General features: G+C 44.0%; 1 protein-coding gene across 2 annotated transcripts; it reads right to left on the bottom strand.

Moving 5' to 3' along the window:
- Window positions 1-362: 362 nt before the first annotated feature.
- Window positions 363-22,981, bottom strand: PHF7 (PHD finger protein 7). Of its 2 annotated transcripts, XM_049777461.1 has the most exons (10): window positions 22,836-22,981; window positions 21,417-21,469; window positions 19,796-19,887; window positions 12,467-12,568; window positions 11,721-11,845; window positions 11,112-11,271; window positions 8,755-8,861; window positions 2,304-2,420; window positions 776-900; window positions 363-583 (listed from the first exon to the last, which is right to left on the bottom strand). In XM_049777461.1, exons 1-10 carry the CDS (start codon window positions 22,874-22,876, stop codon window positions 363-365), a joined length of 1,143 nt encoding a protein of 380 aa, XP_049633418.1. In that variant the 5' UTR covers window positions 22,877-22,981. The 2 variants fall into 2 exon arrangements, with proteins under 2 accessions (XP_049633418.1, XP_049633419.1); XM_049777462.1 differs by lacking the exon at window positions 2,304-2,420.
- Between the last annotated feature and the right edge of the window lie 1,934 nt (window positions 22,982-24,915).

Below are 24,915 nucleotides of genomic sequence, written 5' to 3'. Positions count from 1 at the left end.
TTCCAGAGTGAACTTATAAGAAGACATCAATGGAGAGAGAACATTTATTTGCTTAGTTAACACGGATGGTTGAAGAGGAGGGTTATGAGGACCAAATTAAGGTAAAAAAAATTCAGTTAGAAGAAAAGGAAAAGGGTCCTCTGGTAACCAGGCACTTAGCCACAAAGACTTTTCTCTAGTGGCATCTGGGCTCTGCTCTGGGCTCACATACCTCTGGGGACTTTTCTTTCTTTGGTTCATATTCACAGTCTTGCTTCCGGCCCTTTTCTCATCTCGCAGACCCCAACAGCTTCATCCCGAAAAGCATGTGAAGGAGCACAGCTTCTATCCAAATGTACTTGGCAGCAACCACCCAGAAGCTGTCACTTGGGTTTTTTGCAGTTCTTAGTAATTCTGAGACTCTTCAATCTCCAGGAGCGCCTCCTCCTGCCACCAGAGAACTCTGGTTTATCTAATAAGGAAGGTCCTGGCCAGTCACTCCACAAAGGGGTAGAAATGTCTTCCAGACTAGAGTCTCTGAAAAAATGCTCCTCAGAGGTGTTGCTGCAGCAGGGGATGTCACATGAGTTTTCAGGTGTGTAGTCTGTGGTGAAAGAAAAGCAGGGTAGGAACACTCAACCCCTGTCTCTCAGTTAGCCCTTCCCTAAGCCCTTTCCTTCCCAAATGAATTTAAGACTGCAACTAAAAGTCCCTGTCTGGTGGCATGCCTCCTCCTTTCCTAGATACCACAAGTCCCTGCCCAGCTCTTAGTCCATGACATTCTCCCCAGGCCCACCTGTGGCTTTGGCAGAAGGTGTGCATTCTTGGCACTCCCACTTCTTAGAGCTGGACCCAAGAAAGGAGCAATCCCTGTGGGTTCCATGGGATCCACATGTAGCACACAGAACGAGGCACCACCTCCTACAGGAAGAGCAAGGAAGGATTGGGGGACAAATATAACCCTGCCACTTGGAGATGTGTTCTTGTGTGCTACAAATCAGGTTTTGCTGAGGGCTTTTTAAGGGGACATTTTTTTTTGTTTGTTTGGGACACAGCCAGCAGTGGTCAGGACTTATTCCTGGCTCTGTGCTCTGAGGTGACTCCTTGGAGGATGTTCAAGGATATTCTAGAGCCAGAGAGAGTATAGTGAATAAGGCTCTTGTTTTGTTTTGCATGAAGCTAGTTTCAATTCCTGAACCTTCAAGCACTACTATTGGGTATGGACTAAAAAGTAGAACCAAAAAATAAGATATAGTCTAAGGTACCATAACATGCATAGACAATAAACTCAGAAGGGGAAGAAGAAATGTCTCTGAGTACAGGATATATCAATTCAGCTTGCAGCTAGATTATCATTGCTTTAATAACTTTTCAGCCCTACAAATAAAAATAAAAAAACAAAAGACCATTGGGGGCTGGAGAGATAGCATCGAGGTAAGGTGTTTGTCTTTCATGCAGAAGATTCTTGGTTCGAATCCCGGCATCCCATATGGTCCCCCGAGCCTGCCAGGAGCGATTTCTGAGCGGAGAGCCATGAGTAACCCCTGAGCACTGCCGGGTGTGACCCAAAACCAAACCAAAACAAAAACCCCAAAAAAACCAAAGGACCATATTGGTGCTAGAGATTATACCTGGGTTAGTCACATGCAAGGCCAGCACCCTACCCTGTTGCCCCTCAAGGCTATCTCTCTAGCCTCTCAAAGGCATTTTTTGTTTTGGGGCCACACCCAGCAGTGTTTAGGGATCACTCCTGATAGTAATGGAGGTACTGGGGACTGAACTCAGATTGACCTCATCCAAAGCAGTATCTCTCCAGCCTATTAAGGTAATATTTTCTCACTAGGCATTTAACCTCGATAGCTAGGTAGCTAAGTACAGACCTCACGAACGCCAGGATCAGGCATAGGCATGTACTAAGTGAATTTAAAAAGATACTGGCTCAGGCCCGGAGAGATAGCACAGCGGTGTTTGCCTTGCAAGCAGCCGCTCCAGGACCAAAGGTGGTCAGTTCGAATCCCGGTGTCCCATATGGTCCCCCGTGCCTGCCAGGAGCTATTTCTGAGCAGACAGCCAGGAGTAATCCCTGAGCACCATCAGGTGTGGCCCAAAAACAAAAACAAAAACAAACAAACAAACAAAAAAGATACTGGCTCACAGGGAGAGGCCCTGCACAGAAAAATGTTCACTAGTAGTTCTGAGTCCCTGGATAGTCACTTAGAAACTAATTTGACTTTGAAATCTGGGGAAAAAAGGAATTTTAGTGCCAGGATCTCACTCCAGGTGGCACTTCTGAGAGATCTTTCTAGGCAGGACTCTTTTCCTACCCTTCGTCTTCAAAGCTGTCTCTTCCTTGCTCATGCAGACACATGGGGGCATCACAATGCTGATAGCGCTGATATAATTCCGAGAAAGCCCCTGGCTCCAGTTCCCAGGCGGCATCTCTGCAGGGGCAAAACAAACAAACAAACAAACAAAAAACAGCGATAAATACACCATATGTTGGTAAAACCTTATGAAGGTAATACACCATATGAAGGTAAAACCTTCCACTGGGAGGGATCAGAGAAAGTCAAGTTAGCACAGCAAGAGTTCAACAGACTTAGTACTGGAAGTACTTACCCTAGCAATCAGGCAAGAAAAAGATATTAAGGACATCCAGAGTGGAAAGAAAGAAGTCAAGCCCTCACTGTTTTCTGATGACATGACACTATATTTAGAAAATCTTAAAGACTCTACCTTCTAGAAACAATAGATTTGCATAATAAAGTGGCAGGCTACAAAATTAACACAAAAATCCATGGCATTTTTATATACAAATAATGAAAGAGAAGAGCCATTAAAAAGACAATTCCATTCACAATTGTGTCTCATAAAATCAAGTACCTTGGAGTCAACTTAACTAAAGAGGTGAAAGACCTCTACAAAGAAAATTACAAAACACTGTTCCTAGAAATAAAAGAGGACACAAGAAAATCGAAACATATACCCAGCTCATGGATTGAGAGGATTAACATAACTAAAATGGTAATACTTCCCAAAGCATTGTACAAATTTAATGCAATCCCTCTAAGGATACCCATGACATTTTGAAAGAAGTGAATCAAACACTTCTGAAATTTATTTGGAACAATAAACTCACACAAATAGTTAAAGCAATCCTTTGGGAATAGATGGGAGGCATCACTTTCCCAAACTTTAAATTTTACTAAAAGCAATAGTCATTAAAACAGCCTGGTATTGGAACAAAGACAGACCTTTAGATGAATGGAATAGACTTGAGGCACTGGTGCAATAACACAGCAGGTAAGATATTTGCCTTGTATGCAGCCTATCCAGGTTCAATCCCCAGCATCCCATACAGTTCCTTAAACTCATCATGAGTGATTCTTTTTTTTTTTTTTTTTGGTTTTTGGGCCACACCCGGTAACGCTCAGGGGTTACTCCTGGCTATGTGCTCAGAAGTTGCTCCTGGCTTAGGGGACCATATGGGACACCGGGGGATCGAACCGCGGTCCATCCAAGGCTAGCGCAGGCAAAGCAGGCACCTTACCTTTAGCGCCACTGCCTGGCCCCCATGAGTGATTCTTGAGTGCAGATCTAGGAGTAATCCCTGAGTACTGTCAGGTGTGGCCCCCAAAACAAAATAAATAAATAAATAGAAGTCTGAGTCTTTTTTTTCTAGTTTTTCTAGTTTTTTTTTTCTGAGTTTTTTTTTTTCTAGCCCTTAGACTTCTCTTTAACACCATGCACAAAAGTAAAATAAAAATGGATTAAAGACCTTGATAGCGGACCTAAAACCATAAGATAGAGGAAAAAATAGGCAAAACATTCCATGACATTGAGACTAAAGGCATCTTCAAGGAGGATACACCACTAGCCAAGCAAGTGGAAGCAGAGATAAACAAATGGACATGTTAAACTGAGAAACTTCTGTACTTTGAAGGAAGACCAGTGACTAGGATACAATGGCTACCCACAGAATGGTAGAAACTATTCGTCCAATACTGACCTATCTGATAAAGAATTAATAGCTAAGATATATAAAGTAGTCGCAGAACAAGAAAAATAAACATTTAACCCCAGCAAAAAAATAGGGAGAAGAAATGAACAGCTATTTTCTCAAAGAAAAAATACAGATGGCCAAAAGGCACATTAAAAAAATGTTCCGGGCCCGGAGAGATAGCACAGCGGTGTTTGCCTTGCAAGCAGCCAATCCAGGACCAAAGGTGGTTGGTTCGAATCCCGGTGTCCCATATGGTCCCCTGTGCCTGCCAGGAGCTATTTCTGAGCAGACAGCCAGGAGTAACCCCTGAGCACTGCCGGGTGTGACCCAAAAACCAAAAACCAAAAAAAAAAAAATGTTCCAGGGGCCGGGCGGTGGCGCTGGAGGTAAGGTGCCTGCCTTGCCTGCGCTAGCCTAGGACGGACCGCGGTTCGATCCCCCGGCGTCCCATATGGTCCCCCAAGAAGCCAGGAGCAACTTCTGAGCGCATAGCCAGGAGTAACCCCTGAGCGTCACAGGGTGTGGCCCAAAAACCAAAAAAAAAAAAAAAAAATGTTCCACAGGGGCCGGGCAGTGGTGCTAGAGGTAAGGTGTCTCCCTGCCTGTGCTAGCCAAGGAAGGACCGAGGTTCGATCCCTCAGCGTCCTATATGGTTCCCCAAGCCAGGAGCGACTTCTGAGTGCATAGCCAGGAGTAACTCCTGAGCATCACCGGGTGTGGCCCAAAAAGCAAAACAAACAAACTAACAAACAAAATGTTCCACGAGAGGCACAGTGGAAGGACATTTGCCTTGCATGCTGCCAACCCAGGACAGATCTGGGTTCGATCCCCAGCATTCCATATGATTCCCCAAGCCTACCTGGAGAGATTTCTGAGTGCAGAGCCAGGAGTACCCCTGAGTGCTGCTGCTGAGTGTGACCCAAAGAAAGAAACAAACAAACAAAACAAAAACAGAAACCCCAAAAAACAAACTCCACATCACTAATAATCAGGGAGATGCAAATTAAAACAACGATAAGATAGCACAGTAGTAGGGTGCTTGCTTTGCATGCAGCAGACCCAGGATGGACAGTGGTTCGATTCCCAGCATCCCATATGGTCCCCCGAATATGCCAGGAGCAATTTTTTTTCTTTTGTTTTTTTGGGTCACACCCTGTGATACTCAGGAGTTACTTCTGGCTATGTGCTCAAAATTGCACCTGGCTCGGGGGACCATATAGGACGTCAGGGATTGAACGTAGGTCCACCCTGGGTCAGACACATACAAGGCAGACACCCTACTTCTGCACTATCGCTCTGGCCCATGCCAGGAGCAATTTCTGAGCACAGAGCCAGGAGTAACTCCTGAGCGCCTCTGGGTGTGATCCAAAAACAAAAACAATAAAGTATCATTCACACACCACAGAGAATGGCACACATCACAAAGAAAAAGAACAACTAATGCTGGCATGGATGTGGGGAGAAAGGAATTCCCATTCACTGCTTAAGGGAATGACATCAAGCCCAGCCTCTCTGGAAAACAATATGGAGATTCCTCATAAAATTGGAGTGGGGGCGGAGTGATGGTACAGTGGTAGGGCATTTGCCTCGCACACCATGGCTGACCCAGGATGGACTTTGGTTCAATCCCCCAGCATCCCATTTGGTCCCCCAAGTCAGGAGTGATTTCTGAGTGAAGAGCCAGGAGTAACCACTGAGCATCACCAAAAAATCAAATAAACACCCCCAAAAAACAAACAAACAAATCCTGGAAATTGGGGCTGGAGAGATAGCATAGTGGTAGGGTGTTTGCCTTGCATGTGGCCAACCCAGGACGAATGGTGGTTGGAATCCAAGCATCCCATATGGTCCCCCAAGCCTGCTAGGAGTGATTTCTGAGAGCAGAGCCAGGAGTAACCCCTGAGCACCTCTGAGTATGGCCCCCCAAACAAAACAAAACAAAAAAACAATAACTGGATATTGAGCATTTTATGATCTAGCAATACTACTCTGAGGAATATACCCTAGGAACACTATAAAAATGCCCTCTGCACTCCTATATTTATCAAAGAATTAGTTACAGCAGGCAGAATCTGGGAGCAAATCAGGTGCCTGACAACAGCTAATTGGCTAAAGAAACTGGTACATCTACACAATGGAATACTATGCAGTCCTTAAAAAAAGTAGTCATGAAATTTGCTTATACATGGATGGACATGGAGATGATTATATTGAGTAAAATGAGTCAGAGGGAGAGGGATAAATATAGAATAATATCACTCATCTGTGAGATATAAGGAAAATAAAAGACAATGTGGGGATGATATCCAGAAATGATAGAGCTGAAGATTAGGAAACTTGCCACAAAGAGCGAAGAGTATAGTTAGAGTAAAGAAGGGTTTACTAGGAAAGTGATTGTTGGGATTGATCGCTCTAGAGAATAACTGGGTGCTGAAAGAGGATAAAGCAACATGCATGGCATTTCTTCTTTAATAGTAGTGCAAACCATAGTGTTAGAAAAGGAGAGAGAGTGGGCCGGAGAGATAGCATGGAAGTAGGGCATTTGCCTTGCATGAAGAAGAACAGTGGTTCGAATCCCGGCATCCCATATGGTCTCCTGAGCCTGCCAGGAGCGATTTCTGAGCGTAGAGCCAGGAGTAATCCCTGAGCGCTGCCGGGTGTAACCCAAAAAAACAAAAAGAAAAGAAGGGGCCGGGCGGTGGCGCTGGAGGTAAGGTGCCTGCCTTGCCTGCGCTAGCCTAGGAAGGACCTCGGTTCGATCCCCCGGCGTCCCATATGGTCCCCCAAGAAGCCAAGAGCAACTTCTGAGCGCATAGCCAGGAGTAACCCCTGAGCGTCACAGGGTGTGGCCCAAAAACCAAAAAAAAAAAAAAAAAGAAAAGAAAAGAAAAGAAAAAAGAAAAGAAAAGAGAAGAGAAGAGAAGAGAAGAAAAGAAAAGAAAAGAAAAGAAAAGAAAAGAAAAAAGAAAAGGAGAGAGAAAAGTAAAACGCTGGCCACTGAAGCAGGCAGAGGAGGGTGGGTGGGAGAGAAAAGGGCATCGGAGAGGATGAGAGGGAAACCGGGGACACTGGTGGTGGGAAATGCACGCTGGTGATGGTTGCTGTACATTGTCTGACTGCTACTCAATCATGAACTTTATCTGTGAAACCAACTGAGAACCATCATAACAAAATGTGAATGAATGAGGGAAGTAGAAAGCCTGTCTAGAGCATAGGCTGGGGTGGGGAGGAGAAACTTACTTTAGTTGTTATTTGTGTATCCTCAAATAGCTCCCAGAATGAGAAATTGATTCCCATCCCCTTGTCCCCTTTTGGGGGGAAATCTTGGTAATATTTATCTACAGCAAATAATCCACACAGACAGGAGGGTTAAGGGGTAAAAGGTTGGGCGAAGAGAGTCCTTTGTCAGCTTTGCCGCTAGCTCCAAAAAACACCTGGAGCCAGCCAGCAAACTCTCCCAAAAGACCCCGAACACCATGCTCCCAAACTATTTATTCCACTCTCAACAGCACCCCTTGACCTGGAAATGTTTTCATATACAGCAAACAATAAATGTAACCACAATATTTAAATATTTAAAAACAAAGAAAGAGTTCAACTGGCTCCATGAATACTTTGAACAAGGCAAAGCAAATGGCTAGGTGGTTTAAATCAGGAAGAATGAACATGGGGTTCCATTCCTATACTGTGATATTCCTATACTGGAATTCCTATACTGGAATGCCAAGAACTCAAACCCTCAGGGAAATTCTGATTTCCTAAGTGTTTTCTTTCTTTACTACTTTTTTTTTTTTTTTTACCGCTGTGCTATCGCTCTGAACCCTCCTACGTATAGTTTTTATTACTTATTTCTTTTTTCTTTTTTTTTTTTTAGTCCTATCACCAATGCCCCAAGTGTCCCTCCTCCCCACCCCACCCTGGCCTGTGCTCTAGACAGGCTTTCTACTTCCCTCATTCATTCACATTTTGTTATGATGGTTCTCCGTGTAATTATTTCTCTAACTGCACTCATCATTCTTAGTGGTAAGCTTCATGTCGTGAGCTGGACCTTCCAGCCCTCACCTCTTTTGTCTCTGAGAATTATTGCAAAAATTTATTTTATTTTTCTTAAAACCCATAAATGAGTGAGACTATTCTGCATCTATCTCTCTCCCTCTGACTTATTTCACTCAGAATAATAGATTCCATATACATCCATGTATAGGAAAATTTCATGACTTCATCTCTTCTGGCGGCTGCATAATATTCCATTGTATATATGTACCACAGTTTCTTTAGCCATTCATCTATTGAGGGGCATCTAGGCTGTTTCTAGAGTCTGGCTATTGTAAACAGTGCTGCAATGAATATAGGTGTGAGGAAGGGATTTTGTATTGTATTTTTGTGTTCCTAGGATATAGTCCGAGGAGTGGTATAGCTGGATCATATGGGAGCTCAATTTCCAGCTTTTGGAGGAATCTCCATATCGCTTTCCACAAAGGTTGGACCAGACGGCATTCCCACCAGCAGTGAATACGATTTCTTTTCTCTCCACATCCCCGCCAGCACTGCTTGTTCTCATTCTTTGTGATATGCGCCAATTACTTTTATACCTACTCTACCCCTCTCCTTTTCTTTTGATCTTTGAAAAGCTCTTCCCTCTATCCTTTCTCTTTTCATTGTCAGTGCCTCAGATGCTTCTTCAATCTGAACTATCCTCACAGTCACCAACCACCTCTAGAAATCTAAAGAGCCAGGCCCTGGCTCAATTCCTGCTTTAGATTTTCAATTACCTGTCAGGAATATGAATTCCCATTCTTAGCATTTCTCGAGGAAACTCTTCTCGATTGTTACACTGTGGACATTTGAAGAAATGCTTTGCTGATGTGTGGGCATATTTCTGAAAGAAAAACGTGGAAAAGCTTTGTGTTTGTAAAAAATAGTTATTTCTCTTCATATCCCGCTGCCCCCTCGTACACACATCGTACCCTTCATCTCACAGAGAATGATACAAAGACATCCTGACTGGAGGTGGTAAGGGCTATCAATTCAGGCAACATTCTTGAACCAAAATACCAAGAGAGTTCCCAGTAGTGTTCAGCTGTCCTCTCTGGTCATGGGGTTTGGCAGAATCGACTCAGTGGGGATCAAATACCTGGACACCTGCTCCCCTTTCTCCAGGAACAAGGCAGAATTTGAGATTATTCAGCTCATTCAAGGATAAATTTATTTGCATTAAACATTCTGAAGATATTGTTCAATCTAAATTTTGGGTTCCCAAACTTATCTGACCTACAACCATCATTTAGAAAACAAAACAAAACAACAAAAAGGGGGACCCGCAAGGTGGCGCTAGAGGTAAGGCGTCTGCCTTGCAAGTGCTAGCCAAGGAAGGACTACGGTTCAATCCCCTGGCATCCTATATGGTCCCCCCAAGCCAGGGGCAATTTCTGAGCGCGTAGCCAGGTTAAACCCCTGAGCATCAAACGGGTGTGGCCCGAAAAACCAAAAAAAAAAAAAAAAAAAAGGCAAAACAAAACAACAAAAAGCACTGAGCTCTCCTGGAAGTCCATCTTCTTTCTTTCTTTTTTTAAATTATTTATTATGGTTTTGGGTCCAGAAATGCTCAGGTCTTACTCTATTTGGGGGGGGGGCGCACACTCAGCAGCACTCAGGGGTTACTCTTGGCTCTGCACTCAGAAATTGCTCCTGGCAGGCTCACGATGGGACCATATGGGATGCTGCGATTTGATCCACTGTCAGTTCCTGGGTTGGCTGAATGCAAGGCAAAAGCCCTACCGCTGTGTTGCTGTGTTATCTCTCTGGCCCCAAGGCTTACTCTTTTTTTTTTTTTTTGGTTTTTGGGCCACACCTGTTTGATGCTCAGGGGTTACTCCTGGCTATGCGCTCAGAAATTGCCCCTGGCTTGGGGGGACCATATGGGACCACTGGGGGATCGAACCTCGGTCCGTCCTACACTAGCACTTGCAAGGCAGACACCTTACCTCTAGCGCCACCTTCCCAGCCCCATCCAAGGCTTACTCTTGACTCTTAAGAATCACTCCTGGGGGGCCGGAGAGATAGGATGGAGGTAAGGTGTTTGCCTTGCATGCAGAAGGTCGATGGTTTGAATCCCGGCATCCCATATGGTCCCCTGTACCTGCCAGGATCAATTTCTGAGCGTAGAGCCAGGAGTAACCCCTGAGCGCTGCTGGGTGTGACCCAAAAACCAAACCAAACAACAACAACAACAACAACAACAAAACAAAAAGAATCACTCCTGGGAGTACTCAGAGAACCATGCAGAATGCCCAAGTGGAACTTAGGTTGGCTCCTTGCAAAGCAAAAGCTCTACCTGTTTCTTTATATCATGCATTTTAGAGCACTCATTCTGAATCTGACTACTCAACACAATTCTCTCCAGACGCATCCACATAGCAGATAATTACATGACTTCATATTTTCTTATGGCTGAGTGGTATTGTATTATCTATCTCTTTTGGGGGGTGGGGAGTGGGCAGAAGCCATACTTAGTGATGCTCAGGGGTTACTCCTGACTTTACACTCAGAGATTACTCCTGGTGGTGCTTGGGGGACCATATGGGATGCCAGGGATTGAATCTGTGCGGGCTGTGTGCAAGGTAAGTGCCCTACCTACTGTACTGCCGCTCTAACCTCTCATCAAAAAAAAACTTTTTTTTGTTTTTTGTTTTTGACCACACCTAGAGGCACTCAGGGGTTACTCCTGGCAGGCTTGGAGGACCATAAGGGATGCCGGGGATTGAACCCACATTGGTCCTGGGTCAGCTGCGTGAAAGGCAAACATCCTACCATTGTGCTACTACTCCAGCCCCTCTCATCAATCTTATTGAAGTGAACATAAGCCCCAGGGCTTCTAATGCACCCTCCCCCCATTCCAGTATCCCTTTGTGGGGTATTGTTTACTTTGGGAAATACTGATCTAAGTCTTTAGGGAATGATGCCTTGTTGTGAAGGATGACTTAGACACTCGGCTGACTTTCTCTGACTACTTCTATCCCATCCTGCTCACAGCTCTCCAGTATGGAGTACTCCATACTGTGTACTCCAGGCTATTCCGAACTAGGGCAGCTCTATGGGGTGGGGGTCTCCAGGACAGAGCAGGTCCAACCTGTATGCACTTTCGGTGGTAGATTGTTTGACTACAGCACGGGCTCTGGATGTTTTGAATAGGTGATTGGGATAAGTCTTCACAGCATAAGACACAGCTTTCCTCCCCTCCATTTCCCTTTTGGATGTCCTGTGTTGGGCGATGTTTTTCACAAAACGATCTGCGGTAGAGTAAATAGACTTGGTTTCTGTTTTGTCTTTGAGGTACTTTTCCACTTTCTGGTAGAAGGAAGGACTAGCAGAGCCAGGGAAGTACCAGTAAACTTCTGTGCTTCTCGAAAGGAGCAGGGTTATGGTAAAGGGCAGCACACGCCTCTCACAGCTGCTATCCCACTGAGCAAATTTCCCGGGACTGTGTCCCCAGTCTCGGTTCCTGAAAGTCCCATTTAGCTCTGAACAGCTGTCTAGGAATGTCAGCTGTTTGTAATTAAAGAAGAGAAGGGGAAGCAAGAGGAACTCCATGAAATCTCCAAGACACCATTCCTCATTATTGGACAGAGGGACAGAGTCACTGGGGAGTCAAAACAGCCTCTGAGAAGTGAGCTTGGACTTAATTAGCAAAGGGGTAGCCCACAAATTGGTAACCTGACCTTTCCCCTTCATCACTCACTTGTACTCTCCAAAAAATTGTGAAAGGCAACCCTGTTCTTGACCACAAGGCAGATGGAAGTTTCTGATGCATTGATCCTTCTGGCACTGGATGGCAGCTCCCTTTTTCTTGCACACAAAGCATATCTGCAAAGGAAGCCCCAGGCAGGGTCCAGGACCCCAGGAAAAACAAACATAATCGAGGCTGGAGCGGTGGCAAAGCGGTAGGGAGTTTGTCTTACATGCGACAGACCCAGGACAGACCATGGTTCGATCCCCCGGTGTCCCATATGGTCTCCCTGAGCCAGGAGCAATTTCCGAGTGCATAGCCAGGAGTAACCCCTGATCATCACCAGGTGTGGCCCCAAAACAAAACAAAACAAACAAAAACCTCAAACACATTCTGTTCAATGGAAATTTTGGGAAGCAACAGTCATTCTCTTTCCTTTAGTTAAAGTAAAAGCTCTGAGTGCTCTGATGCTGTGCCTTGAGCAGCATTGGTTTATTTTTTTTCCTATGCTTTTTCTAAATTTTCTAAAGTTTTTTGATTTGTACTACATTGCTGCTTCTACTCACTTAGAATACTCTACCCCAGAGAAGAATGGAGTGTAAGAGAAGGACCAATTGGGAAATCCATGAATCTTCTTTATTTCTAAGCTAGAAATCCTTAGAATTCTCAAATTTCTAAGCTAGAAAGTAGGGAAAGAGAAATGTAAGTGAGAGGTGTGAAGAGGCCAGACCCAGTGACACATTGCAGGCATTTCTTACCTTCCTAGAAGCTCGGGCTATTTCCTTTTTGATGTCTTGAGGCAGGAATCCGTGGAAACCCCTGTTGGACTGGCCTCTCTGAGGCAACTTGCTAGATAGGATCTGGGTAGTGGACAACAGAACCAGGCTGTTAACACTGATAGTGAAACTGCAGTGGGGAAGGATGATGACAAGGCAGGAAAGCAAAGAAATAATGGGATAAATAGGTAGGTATGTAGGTAGATAAACAGACATACATGTATATGCTATCCAGCAGTCTTTGTCAACCTTTATACACCTGCAGATAGGCAATGGTGCAAGGAACAGTGGTTGAAAACCACTGCTATACATGGTAATTTACTTATATGACATTAACTATATAGGGTACTCTAAATGCTTTTCAAATGTTATCCCATTTAATCATAGTAATAATATTAATACTTACTATTATAACCCCCATTTTACATAACAGATTATGTGACTTGCTTGAGGCCCAGGGAACTAACTTGCCCTATTTATTTATTTATTTATTTATTTACTTATTTATTTTTGTGTCACACCTGGCAGCGCTCAGGGGTTACTCCTGACTCTATGCTCAGAAATCACTCCTGGAAGGCTCGGGGGACCATATGGGATGCCGGGATTTGAACCACCGTCCTTCTGCATGCAAGGCAAACACCCTCTCTCCATGCTATCTTTCTGGCCCCAATTTATTTTTTAAGTTTTTGGGCCACACCTAGCTGTGCTAAGGGCTTACTCCTGGCTGAGCTCAGGGATCACTCTTAGAGGTGCTCGAGGGACCATGAGGTACCAGGGATCAAACCCACATCAGGTATATGCAAGACACAAGCACTCTAGCCGCTGTACTTTCACTGCATTCCGTCTCTCCTACCTTTATACAACAACACTGCTTTTATTTGACAAGGACAGAAATGATGTGCTCAATGCTTTTGGGAAACACTGCCCGTGTACTATCAGTTTATGATCATCACAATCTTGTAATCTAGATACTATTGAAATCCATCTTCTAGACATCACGGAGTTCCAGCATCATTGTAAACTAGGGTCAGTGCAGCAGCATGGAGGCAGGTTTCCTGGTTTCCACACCCAAGACTGTAGAGCTCAAACCCCTCCTCCTCCCACTGGACTTGGGTATAGAATTCTCTTCTCAGAGACTATCTGCCACAGGAAGGAGAACAGGGTACAAAATCTCTTGACCTTGGGGGTAAGGGAGAAATGGAACTTATCTTTTAAAAAGTACTTTAAAGGGCTATTTATGAAAAGTTCCCCCAAATGGTATCTAAACTGAGAAACAAAGGCAAAATATTATAAATCCAAAGAAAAAGAGGGAAAAAAAGAACAAAAATATTATAAATCCATAAACTTTATAAAAGTATTATAAGTTCATATATTGGAAGAATGTTAGTAACCCAGCCCCACTCCAAATTTTCCCCCCAGGAAAAGGTTACTCCTGGAGGGCGAGATAGATAGTATAATGGGTAAGGTGCTTACTTTGGATATATATGACTGAGGCTGGATGCCTATGGTTCCCTGAGCCTACCAGAAGCGATCCTTGAGCATAAAGCCAGGAGTATGTGTCGAACACAGCCACGTGTGACCCAAAATGCAACAAAATATTTATTGTACAGGGTCCTGAACTTGTGTGTATATAGTATACACATATAATGTGTACTAAAGACTCAGGTTACTTTAACATTATAAGAAAGGTGAAGATTGGGGGCTGGAGTGGTGGCGCAGGTGGTAGGGCGTTTGCCTTGCATGCGCTAACCTAGAACAGACCGCAGTTCTATCCCCCAGTGTCCCCTATGGTCCCAGGGGTGATTTGTGAGTACATAGCCAGGAATAACGCCTGAGCTTCGCCTGAGCTTCACCGGGTGAGGCTCAAAAACAAAAACAAACAAACAAAAAAGGGTGAAGATTGTCACAAGGTTAGATGGCTTGAGGATCTTGGATTATAGTTGTATGTTCCCAATTAGATTTAAAACACTTTGACACAAATTATTCTGGAGTGTTGGGACTATATGAGTAGTTTCTATGTTGTTTGTACTTTTAAATATTATTTATCCTTCTTATAATGAACATGCACTATTTTTATAAACAAAAACCAATGGTAGACTATTACAAATATTTTTACCCCGTCCTAGAATATTTTTTAATAATGTGACTTTCTGAACACACTTAAAAGGATAGTCTTTTCAATGAAAAAGTAAAGAACATTGCTCTAGCACACCTTTTTTTTTTGGTTGTTGGGCCACACCCAGCGACACTCAGGGGTTACTCCTGGCTATGTGCTCAGAAATCACTCCTGGCTTGGGGGACCATATGGGATGCCAGGGATTGAACCGAAGTCTGTGCAAGGCAAAATACCCTACCACTGCACTATTGCTCTGGCCCCAGTCTAGCACACATTTTAATCTAATTTTTTTTGGTCACATCCGGCAGTGGCTAGGAGTTACTTCTGGCTCTACGCTCAGAAATTGCTCCTGGCAGGCTCAGGGGACAACATGGGGTGCCGGGATTTGAACCACCGTCCTTCTGCATGCAAGGCAAATGTCCTACCTCCATGCTATCTCTCTGGCCCCCTTTAATCTAAATACTTTTTTTTTCTTTTTGTTTTTTTGGGCCACACCAGTTTGGTGGCTCAGGGGTTACTCTTGGCTAAGCGCTCAGAAATCGCCCCTGGCTTGGGGGGACCATCGGGGACGCTGGGGGATCAAACTGCAGTCCTTCCTTGGCTAGCACTTGCAAGGCAGACACCTTACCTCTAGCGGCCCCTAATCTAAATACTTTTATAATAGCCATTTGTTTTTAACATTTTTGACATATACTTACATGAAATGCAAAATTGTCATTAAACAGAATATGTCTGATCAATAATAAGTTATATATCAAAAACCTTTTGGGGCTTGCGAGGTGGCGCTAGAGGTAAGGTGTCTGCCTTGCAAGCGCTAGCCAAGGAAAGACCGTGGTTCAATACCCCAGCATCCCATATGGTCCCCCCAAGCCAGGGGCAATTTCTGAGCGCTTAGCCAGGAATAAACCCTGAGCATCAAACGGGTGTGGCCCGAAAAACCAAAAAAACAAAAAACAAAAAACAAAACAAAAAAACCTTTCTAACTAAATTAAGTGAAAAAAGAAACCTACAAAACACTTCATTTAAGACATTTATTTTTGTTTAAAGTTTATATGCTTGTAAATGCACCAACATTACCAAGACCTGACACCAAAATCAAACAACACTTACCAGAGAGGAAAATCACAGATAAATCTTTCTAATTCATAGATGTAAAATTGAAACAAAACATTAGCAAATTGAATCCAACACCATGTTAAGAAGATAGTACATCATGACCAAGCAGAATTTATACCAGAAATTCCAGGCTCATTTTCACATTAAAGAATGCAATTTGGTGTAACAAACCACATTAATAAATTAAAGGAGAAAACCATGATCATCTCTTTTTTTTTTTTTTTTTTTTTTTTTTGGTTTTTGGGCCACACCCGTTTGACGCTCAGGGGTTACTCCTGGCTATGTGCTCAGAAATCGCCCCTGGCTTGGGGGGACCATATGGGACGCCGGGGGATCGAACCGCGGTCCTTCCTTGGCTAGCGCTTGCAAGGCAGACACCTTACCTCCAGCGCCACCTACCCGGCCCCGCCATGATCATCTCAATACCAAAAACCATTTGACAAAATTCAACACCCATTTGTGATTCCCTCAGCACATTAGAAATAAGGAAATATTTTTTGATCTGGTGAAAAACATCTATGAAAAACCTACAATCAATATCACATTTTAATAGAGAAAAACTGGATGCTCTCTTTTGATGTTGGAAGAAAGAAAATAATATTCACTCACATAACTTTTATTTTACATTATACTAAACAGTAAGCTGAAGGTCTTAGCAAGAAGAATAATTGAAAATATATAAAGATTGGGAAGTAAGTACAACTGTCTTTATTCACACATGACATGGGTATTATACACAGAAAATTCTCAAGGCATTTATAAACTACACTAAAACAGCAATCACGCTGAACTTTAATACTAAATTGAACATGACTACAGGATACAAAAATTGATATGCAAAAATAAATTGTATTTTATGTGCCAGCAAGAAAGTTGAAATTTTAAAATATTATTTATAAAAATAACAATAAAATGACAAATATTTAATCGTACATTTAACAAATGATATACAAGACTCCCTCATTAAAAAAATTAAGAGATAGAAAATTAAATGGAAAATACATAATATCTATAGATTGGAAATTTTAGTATTATTTGTCTGTTCTTTCCAAATTGACATGTAAATTCAAAGTAATCCAAAATCCCAATGTTTTTCTTTGGGTGTTTTGTTTTGGGGCCATATTCAGGGGTTCAGGGCTTACTTCTACCTCTGTGCTCAGGGATCACTCTGGTAGGCTTTGGGGGACTATATGCGGTGCTGAAGAGAATTGAACTCAGGTTGGCCATGTTTAAAGCAAGCACCTTATGCATTGTGAAACACATATCAGTAAAAAGAATCTGTATTCAGAATATATAAATAACTAACTTTGGGGATTTGTTTTTGGGCCATGCCCTGGTGCTTGGGGCAGTAAGTGTGTGGAGTCAACTATTCAACTTAGGTCGACTATGTGCACCACCTTCTATACTGTCCGGTGTGCTAAAAAATTGTTTTGTTTGTTTGTTTGTTTTTGTTTTTTGGGTCACATCTGGCCGTACTCAGGGATTACTCCTGGCTCTATGCTCAGAAGTCACTCCTGGCAGGCTCAGGGGACTATATGGGATGCCGGATTCGAACTACCAACCTTCTGCATGCAAGGCAAAACACTTTATCTCCATACTATCTCTCTGGCCCATAAAGAAGTCTTAAAACTAAATAAAAACTAAACAAGCCAGGGGCCAGAATGGTGGTGCAAGAAGTAGGGCATTTTTGCCTTGCATGTGCTAACCTAGGACAGACCTCGGTTTGATCCCCAGCATTCCATATGGTCCCCTCCAAGCCAGGAATGATTTCAGAGTGCTTAACCAGAAGTAACCCCTGAGCGTCACCAGGTGTGGCCCAAAAAGAAAAAAGAAACCCTACCACCACCACCACCACAACAACAAAAAAAACCCCAACAATATGCAAATAAACAAAAAAAAATCCCCAAGTTTTATTTTTTGGGTTTTGGGACCACAGCTGCCTGTGCTCAGGGACTCTGATTCCATATGCCAGTCTCTGTGCTCAGGGATTACTTCTGGTGGTGCTTGAGGGATCATTATGTCAAGATGGAAATCCATCTTGGTTTGGCCAAAGGCCACACAAGGACACCCAACAAAGAACACAACTTTTAAAATCAACAAAATATTTCTTTTTTTTTTTTTTTTTTTTGTTTCTGGGTCACACCCGGCAGCGCTCAGGGGTTACTCCTGGCTCTATGCTCAGAAATCGCCCCTGGCAGGCACGGGGGACCATATGAGATGCTGGGATTCGAACCACCATCCTTCCTCATGAAAGGCAAACACCTTACCTCCATGCTATCTCTCTGGTCCCACAAAATATTTCTATAGACATTTCACACATAAGTGAATGGCCAATGTATAAAAAGTGTATATGTGTATACAAAGTTGCTCAACAGCATTAGACATACGATCAATGCAGATTAAAACCCAATGAGAAGCCATACACACCTAGTAGATGAATAAAATGAAAAGAATTGATAATAAGTTTTGACAAGAATATTGTGCAACTTAAATTATCATAAATTGCCAGTGGGAGAATAAAAGCACAAGAACTTTGGAAATGATTTGGCAGCTTCACACAAGTTTAAACATATCATTCGTATAAAACCAGTAATTCCACTGTTAGACAAGAGAAGGGGAAAACACTTTCACAAAAAATCTCGGTGGCTCAAGTGGTAGGGCATCTATGCTAGATGGATGGACCTTGGTTCGATATGGTCCCCCAACCCAGGAGTGATTTCTGAGCAAATAGCCAGGAGTAACCCCTGAGCGTCACCGGGTGTGGCCCCAAAACAAACAAACAAACAAACAAACAAAGACTTGTCAATGATTGTTCATAGCAGCTTTATTCACAATAGCCCCAGGTGAAAACAATTCAAATGTCTATCAACAGATGGGCTGATAAGTCACACAACAGATCATTACTAGGTAGGAAAAAATGTACAAGTAACAAGTATGAATCTCTAAAACCTTGTCTTAAAAGAAACTAGACACAAAAGTATAAAATGTACAGATTCCATTTATATTAAGTATAAGCAATTTAAGTATTAGAACAGAGATGGAAAAGGGAAGGAGGGAACTGTAGGATGGTGGAAATATTTACTTGACTGGAACAATGGTTACATGGATGATAATCATGATACCTTAGGATGAAATTTTTGTGTACTGTCTAGGATAGAACACATACAAGTGCTCAATCAGAGCACATCCCTAATATCTGAATTTATGAAAACTCATCAAGCTGTATACTTAAAGTAGATGCATTTTGGAGTACATAAATTATGCCTAATAAAATAAGAGTTCTGGAGGGAAGTTGGAAGGGCCTATAAATAGCATTTAGTTTGAAATGGATAGATTATTTTGGGAAGAGACTTACTGCACATAAAGATTTTTTTGTTTTCAGTTTTTTGGACACACCGGGTGAGGGATTATTCCTGGCTCTGTACACAAGAATTATGGTGCTCCGGGGACCATATAGGACACCAGGGATCAAACCTGGCTTTGGAACATGCAAGGTAAGTGCCTTACCAGCAGTACTATCTCTTCAGACCCTGCACATATTATGTTGTCTATTTATTGCTTTTAAAAATAGGTTTTATGGGCCCGGAGAGATAACACAGCGGCGTTTGCCTTGCAAGCAGCCGATCCAGGACCAAAGGTGGTTGGTTCGAATCCCGGTGTCCCATATGGTCCCTCGTGCCTGCCAGGAGCTATTTCTGAGCAGACAGCCAGGAGTAACCCCTGAGCAGTGCCGGGTGTGGCCCAAAAACCAAAAAAAAAAAAAAAAAATAAAAGAAAAAAAAGATTTTATTTGCTTGCTTGTGGGGGTACAAATGGCTATGGTCAGGCTTATTCCTGGCTGTGCTCCGGGAACATTCCTGGAGGTACTTGGGGATTGAACTTGGGTTGGCTAATATATAAGACAAGCACCTTACTATTGTACTAATTATCTGGCCCTTAGAAACAGACTTCAAAAAAAAAAAAAAGCTATTGATAAAAGTATACACGCAAACAACTATGGAACTGATGCTGAGTACAAAAACAGAGCAAATGTAAACACTATAAGACATTCAAAGCAAAGGGGAAGTGCTAATACTTACAAGACAGAAATAATGCACGCTGAGATTGTCTTTCTGAAGAAATTCCCCTAGTTTTTCGGGATCCCCAGGTTCTTCAAAGCATAACCGACAAACTGACAGAGAGAACATTAAGAATTCATCTTGGGGGCCCGGAGAGATAGCACAGCGGTGCTTGCCTTGCAAGCAGCCGATCCAGGACCTAAGGTGATTGGTTCGAATCTCGGTGTCCCATATGGTCTCCCGTGCCTGCCAGGAGCTATTTCTGAGCAGACAGCCAGGAGTAACCCCTGAGCAACGCCAGGTATGACCCAAAAACCAAAAACCAAAAAAAAAAAAAAAAAAAAAGAATTCATCTTGGGACTTACCTGTCTTTGTACACAGAGTACTGGGGAAAGAATTTTTTAAAATTTGGGGCCATACTTAAAAAAAATTGGGGGTCATACTCAGCTATGCTCAGGGCTTATTCCTGGCTCTAAACTCAGGGATAACTCTTTTTTTTTTTTTTGGTTTTTGGGTCACACCTGGCAGTGCTCAGGGGTTCCTCCTGGCTCTATGCTCAGAAATTGGCCCTGGCAGGCTCGGGGGACCATATTGGATGCCAGGATTCAAACCACTGACCTTCTGGCATGCAAGGCAAACACTTTACCTCCATGCTATCTCTTTGGCCCCAGATAACTCTTTTTTTTAAAAACTTTATTTATTGGGGCCAGAGAGATAGCATGAAGGTAGGGTGTTTGCCTTGCATGCTGAAGGACGGTGGTTCTAATCCTGGCATCCCATATAGTCATATAGTCTCCCGAGCCTGCCAGGACTGATTTTTGAGCATAGAGATAGGAGAAACCCCTGAGTGCTGCCGGGTGTGACTCAAAAACCAAACCAAAACAAAACAAACAAAAAAACCCCCCAAAAACAAAACAAAATTAAAACTATTTATTGATTGATATTCTTGATTGGTTTTTGGGCCACACCTGGTGGTGCTCAAGGGTTACTCCTGGCTCTACACTCAGAAATCGCTCCTGTCAGGCTGAGGGACCATATGGGATGCCAGGAATTGAACCGGGTCCCTCCCAGTTGGGCCACAGGTAAGGCACATGCCCTACCGCTGTGTTATCACTAGAACCCCTAGAGATAACTTTCAAGGGGCCTGGGGGAACTTATATGGTGCTGGGAATCAAACCTGTGTGAGCCACATGCAAGGGAAGTGCCCTACACACTGTATAATTGCTTGAGTACCCAGGGAAGAGAGTCATTTCAACAAGAAGGTAGGTTAAGATGAAATGCTATTTGGTACTAATAGGCCTTTATATTATTTTAGCCACATTTGAGTTGGTTGCAACTGTTCACTTGATATCTATTTGTGTCAGGAAGTTTTGTTTCTTAAAATTTGCGTATGACGGGGCCGGAGAGATAGCATGGAGGGTAAGGAGTTTGCCTTTCATGCAGAAGGTCATCGGTTCAAATCCCGGCGTCCCATATGGTCCCCCGAGCCTGCCAGGAGTGATTTCTGAGCATAGAGCCAGGAGTAACCCCTGAGCGGTGCCGGGTGTGACCCCCCCCCAAAAAAAAAAACCCCAAAAATTTGCGTATGACATTTAAAAATTACAATGTTCCTCAGGCTCTAACAGAACCTAGTTTTTCTTACCAGGCCCTGAAGATGGCTTCCTCTGGGTTATCCTCCTATTCTTGGCCGATTTTCTATACAAGAGAAGGAAGAAGTGCAGGTGGATCTTTGAGGTTCTTGTTGATAACCTTGGTAACATTTTTCTCAAAATGTCATACATGAGCTTATGAATAACCAAAATATCTAATAACCATTCACTTCCCTTTTTTTTTTCTGTGCCACACCTAGCAGTCCTCAGGTGTTATTCCTGACTCTGGCTCAGGTATTACTCCTGGTGGGCTCAGAGGACCATATAGGATGATAGAGGTCAAACTTGGGTTGGCTGCATGCAATGGAAGTACCTGACCCTGTGTACTATCTCTCCAATCTCTATTTATTTGGGGGGGGGGATTTGGGCCATACCCAGCAGCGCTCAGGAGTTACTCCTGTCTCTATGCTCAGAAATCCCTCCTGGCAGGCACAGGGGACCATATAGGATGCCGGGATTCGAACCATCTTCGGTCCTGGGTTGGTTGCTTGCAAGGCAAACACCCTACCACTTGTGCTAACTCTCCAGCCCCATCAGCCTCTATTTTTTGAAAGCACAAAGCAGTCATTGAACTGCTTGAATTTTGCGAGATAATCCTATCTCTGTTTCTCGTGTCTGTATCCCTTATGCAAGTTGAGTTAATTCTTTCTTCTGTATTACTCTGAACTGTAAGGTGGTATAATAGTAATAAAACATAATAAAATAATCAGTGGGATAGGAAGGCAGCAGAAGAGTATATTCCTAGCAGATGCAAGGCCCCGAGTTCAATTCCAGACACCCCACATGCTCCCTTCCCAGTGCAGCCAGGTATAGCCTGGTGTACCAACTCCCACATCCCTGTATTGCCATGTTACTCCTAAAAAAATAATTTCCTATTACCAGGCATGTTCTTGATATTAGGTTAATGTTTCTAAAGAATGATCTAAAGAATGAAAGCTCTTGTATTCCCACATGGTGAAACTATGTCATTAAAAAATAACTTGTCACTGGCCACTGTGATATGCAAAGGACATAACTAGGTAATAGGGCTCTGGGCCAGCATTTTGCTAGCAGAAATAGCCCTGAAGGGTATGTTTCCAGTTAATCACTGGCATATATTCCACACTATCAAACTCGAGTCCCAAGAACATGCAAAGCAGGGCAGGGGTGAGGGGATGTAATATAAACTATAGGATATTGAACAATTTCCCTTAAATTACTTATATATCACATATTATTGTATCTCAATTCTTTTTTGGTGTGTGTCGGGGACACACACCCAGCAATGTTCAGGGGTTACTCGTGGCTCTGCACTCAGGAATTACTCCTGGTAGTGCTCAGAGGAACCATATGGGATGTCAGTGACTGAATCTACGTTGGCCTTGTGTAAAGCCAGTGCTCTACCCACTGTTCTATCACTCTAGCCCCTCTACCTCAATCTTGGACATTTCTTCTTTTCTTTTATAGTCTTCATTCGCTGTTCCCTATCTTTTCTGTCTTGAGTTCTTCTATACTATAATGAGGACTCTTCGAGCTATAAGCATAAACAGGGCTTTGTCAGCAATTGAATCCTACATTTAATTAACAAGTTCCATAGGGTCAAAGTATTTCCATAGGATCATAAGTTCCATGGGGTCAGTACATTTCACTTTCAAACCCAAAGAATAAGAGACTCAATCAGTAGTAATGCTAGTAATAGCCCATAATTAAATGGCATCAACAGCTGTTCTGGCACGTGTTGCATTAACTCCCAAACTCCTATGTACCCATTTCAAAATCAAGAGACTGAGTGAGTCACTGGGGTCACAGAAGCCCAAGATCAAAGAGACCTCTTAACACACAGCAGTTTAAGAATTCTGCACCAGTGCCTGAAATGACTGTCTTTGTGTATGAGTGCAAAAACACTGAGAGGCGAGGGTGGTGTCTCCTTTTGTCCCAAATCTGAATACCATGTGAAAGCTAGCAGTAATGATACTGGCCCCAGGAAGGTTTGGGGCTAAAGAACTCACTCTAGTGAGTTCCCACTTTAGCTCCATCAGATCGTTAGAAAGCGAATAGAGACAATAGAAACGTGCTCTCCCTGTGTACTCTTGCTAGGGGAGAAGTGACTTAGTGGGAGTGAGGAAGCAGTTCCAGGGAAGGCCAACTGTTCTCCAGAAACCCAGCTCATAAAATATCTTAGTCCATCAAGGTTGCCCTGCTTCTAAATTTGCTCCTCCACTTCCCCTCCCACTCGGGCTGCCAATGCAGTCCAGCAGGACTCTCCCTCTCTGCCAAAACTACCTTGGACAGGCCGGAGTGAGGAGTGAGAAGGGCCTGCACTGGGGGTGGGGGAATCCGGCGAGAGCTGCCTAAAAAATGATTTCCAATTGTTGGGGAGCGGGAAGTCCCGACCCTCTTAGCGACAGAAACAAAACGGTGCCACTTCAGTTCTTTTGCATCGCTGGACCAAAACAAGACAAGACAAGACGTTCCTTGAGTTGAGTGTGTGTGTGTACTTCTCCGCTTGCCGGTGGGGACTTGAACACACCAAAAAGAGACTCTTCAAAGCACGTGGCAAAAGCCAACTCGGCCAAGAAAACAAGAAAACAAAAAAGCTGCTCAGTTTGAAATCCCCTTCCCAAGAGGAGGTTCCTCTGAAACGGCTAAGTCGTTGTTTCCTGGGGTGAGTGCTAGGTAAAGTAAAAAAAAGAAAAAAAATTGTTGGAAGTAAACAAACAACAAAAACAAAATAAAAATAAACACGCGCTTCTTCTGTCCCGCCGTCGCAAGAATCAAGAGAATGATAGGGGGGAAAGTAGGTGTTGAGGTGATGGTCCAGGTCACCACACGGCGCCCGGAGGTCCCAGTTGGAGAAGAAGCGGCTCCAGGAGGTGTCAAGGAGCAGATCCCGGGGTGTGGCCAGGCCGGGCCGGGCCCAGGTTGGGCCTGCCGGGCAGCTGGCCTGGGCACTGGGGACTGGGGACCGGCAGGGCTGGCTGTCAGTCTGTCTGTCTGTGTCTGTGTGGCTCCTCGAGGTAGCTCGGCCTGGGGCCGGGTCGCCCAGCTGTCACCGAGTGGCCACTGTCCCGTCCCGTCCCTTCCCGGGGCTCGGAGACGTTGTTCCAGGCCACGGGCGCGATGACAGCGCCGCCGAGGGGGCCGAGCGAGCCTCGAGGACCGCGCCCCGGGAGGTGACGCCCACAGCCGGACTCGGGGACCCGGCGACGCGAGCAAGGGGACGTGACGACCGTTTTGGGGGCGACACAACAGCACAGCCGCGCGGAGGCCGCCATGCTCGTGGCGCTTTTGGCAGCTACCCGGAAGTCTTCCCCGTCTACTCTCGCGAGACCAAGCCTCTGCTCTCGTGTTCCGCCCCTTTCTCACCCTCTGTCCAATCAGATTGCAGAATCGGGCGGAAGCTACATAGAAGTCCCGCCCCTTTATCACCCTGCGGTCCAATCAGCTCGGAGTCGGGGCGGAAGCGATCTCCTCCGGGGTTGAAGTTGCGCGTCCCACCTTTTCCGCACCTCG

This window comes from Suncus etruscus, chromosome 7 (genome assembly GCF_024139225.1).
Source record: "Suncus etruscus isolate mSunEtr1 chromosome 7, mSunEtr1.pri.cur, whole genome shotgun sequence".
In the NCBI taxonomy this organism is placed as follows: domain Eukaryota; kingdom Metazoa; phylum Chordata; class Mammalia; order Eulipotyphla; family Soricidae; genus Suncus; species Suncus etruscus.
The sequence above is the reverse complement of the archived record's forward strand: the minus strand, read 5'-3'. Positions and strand labels throughout refer to the sequence as shown.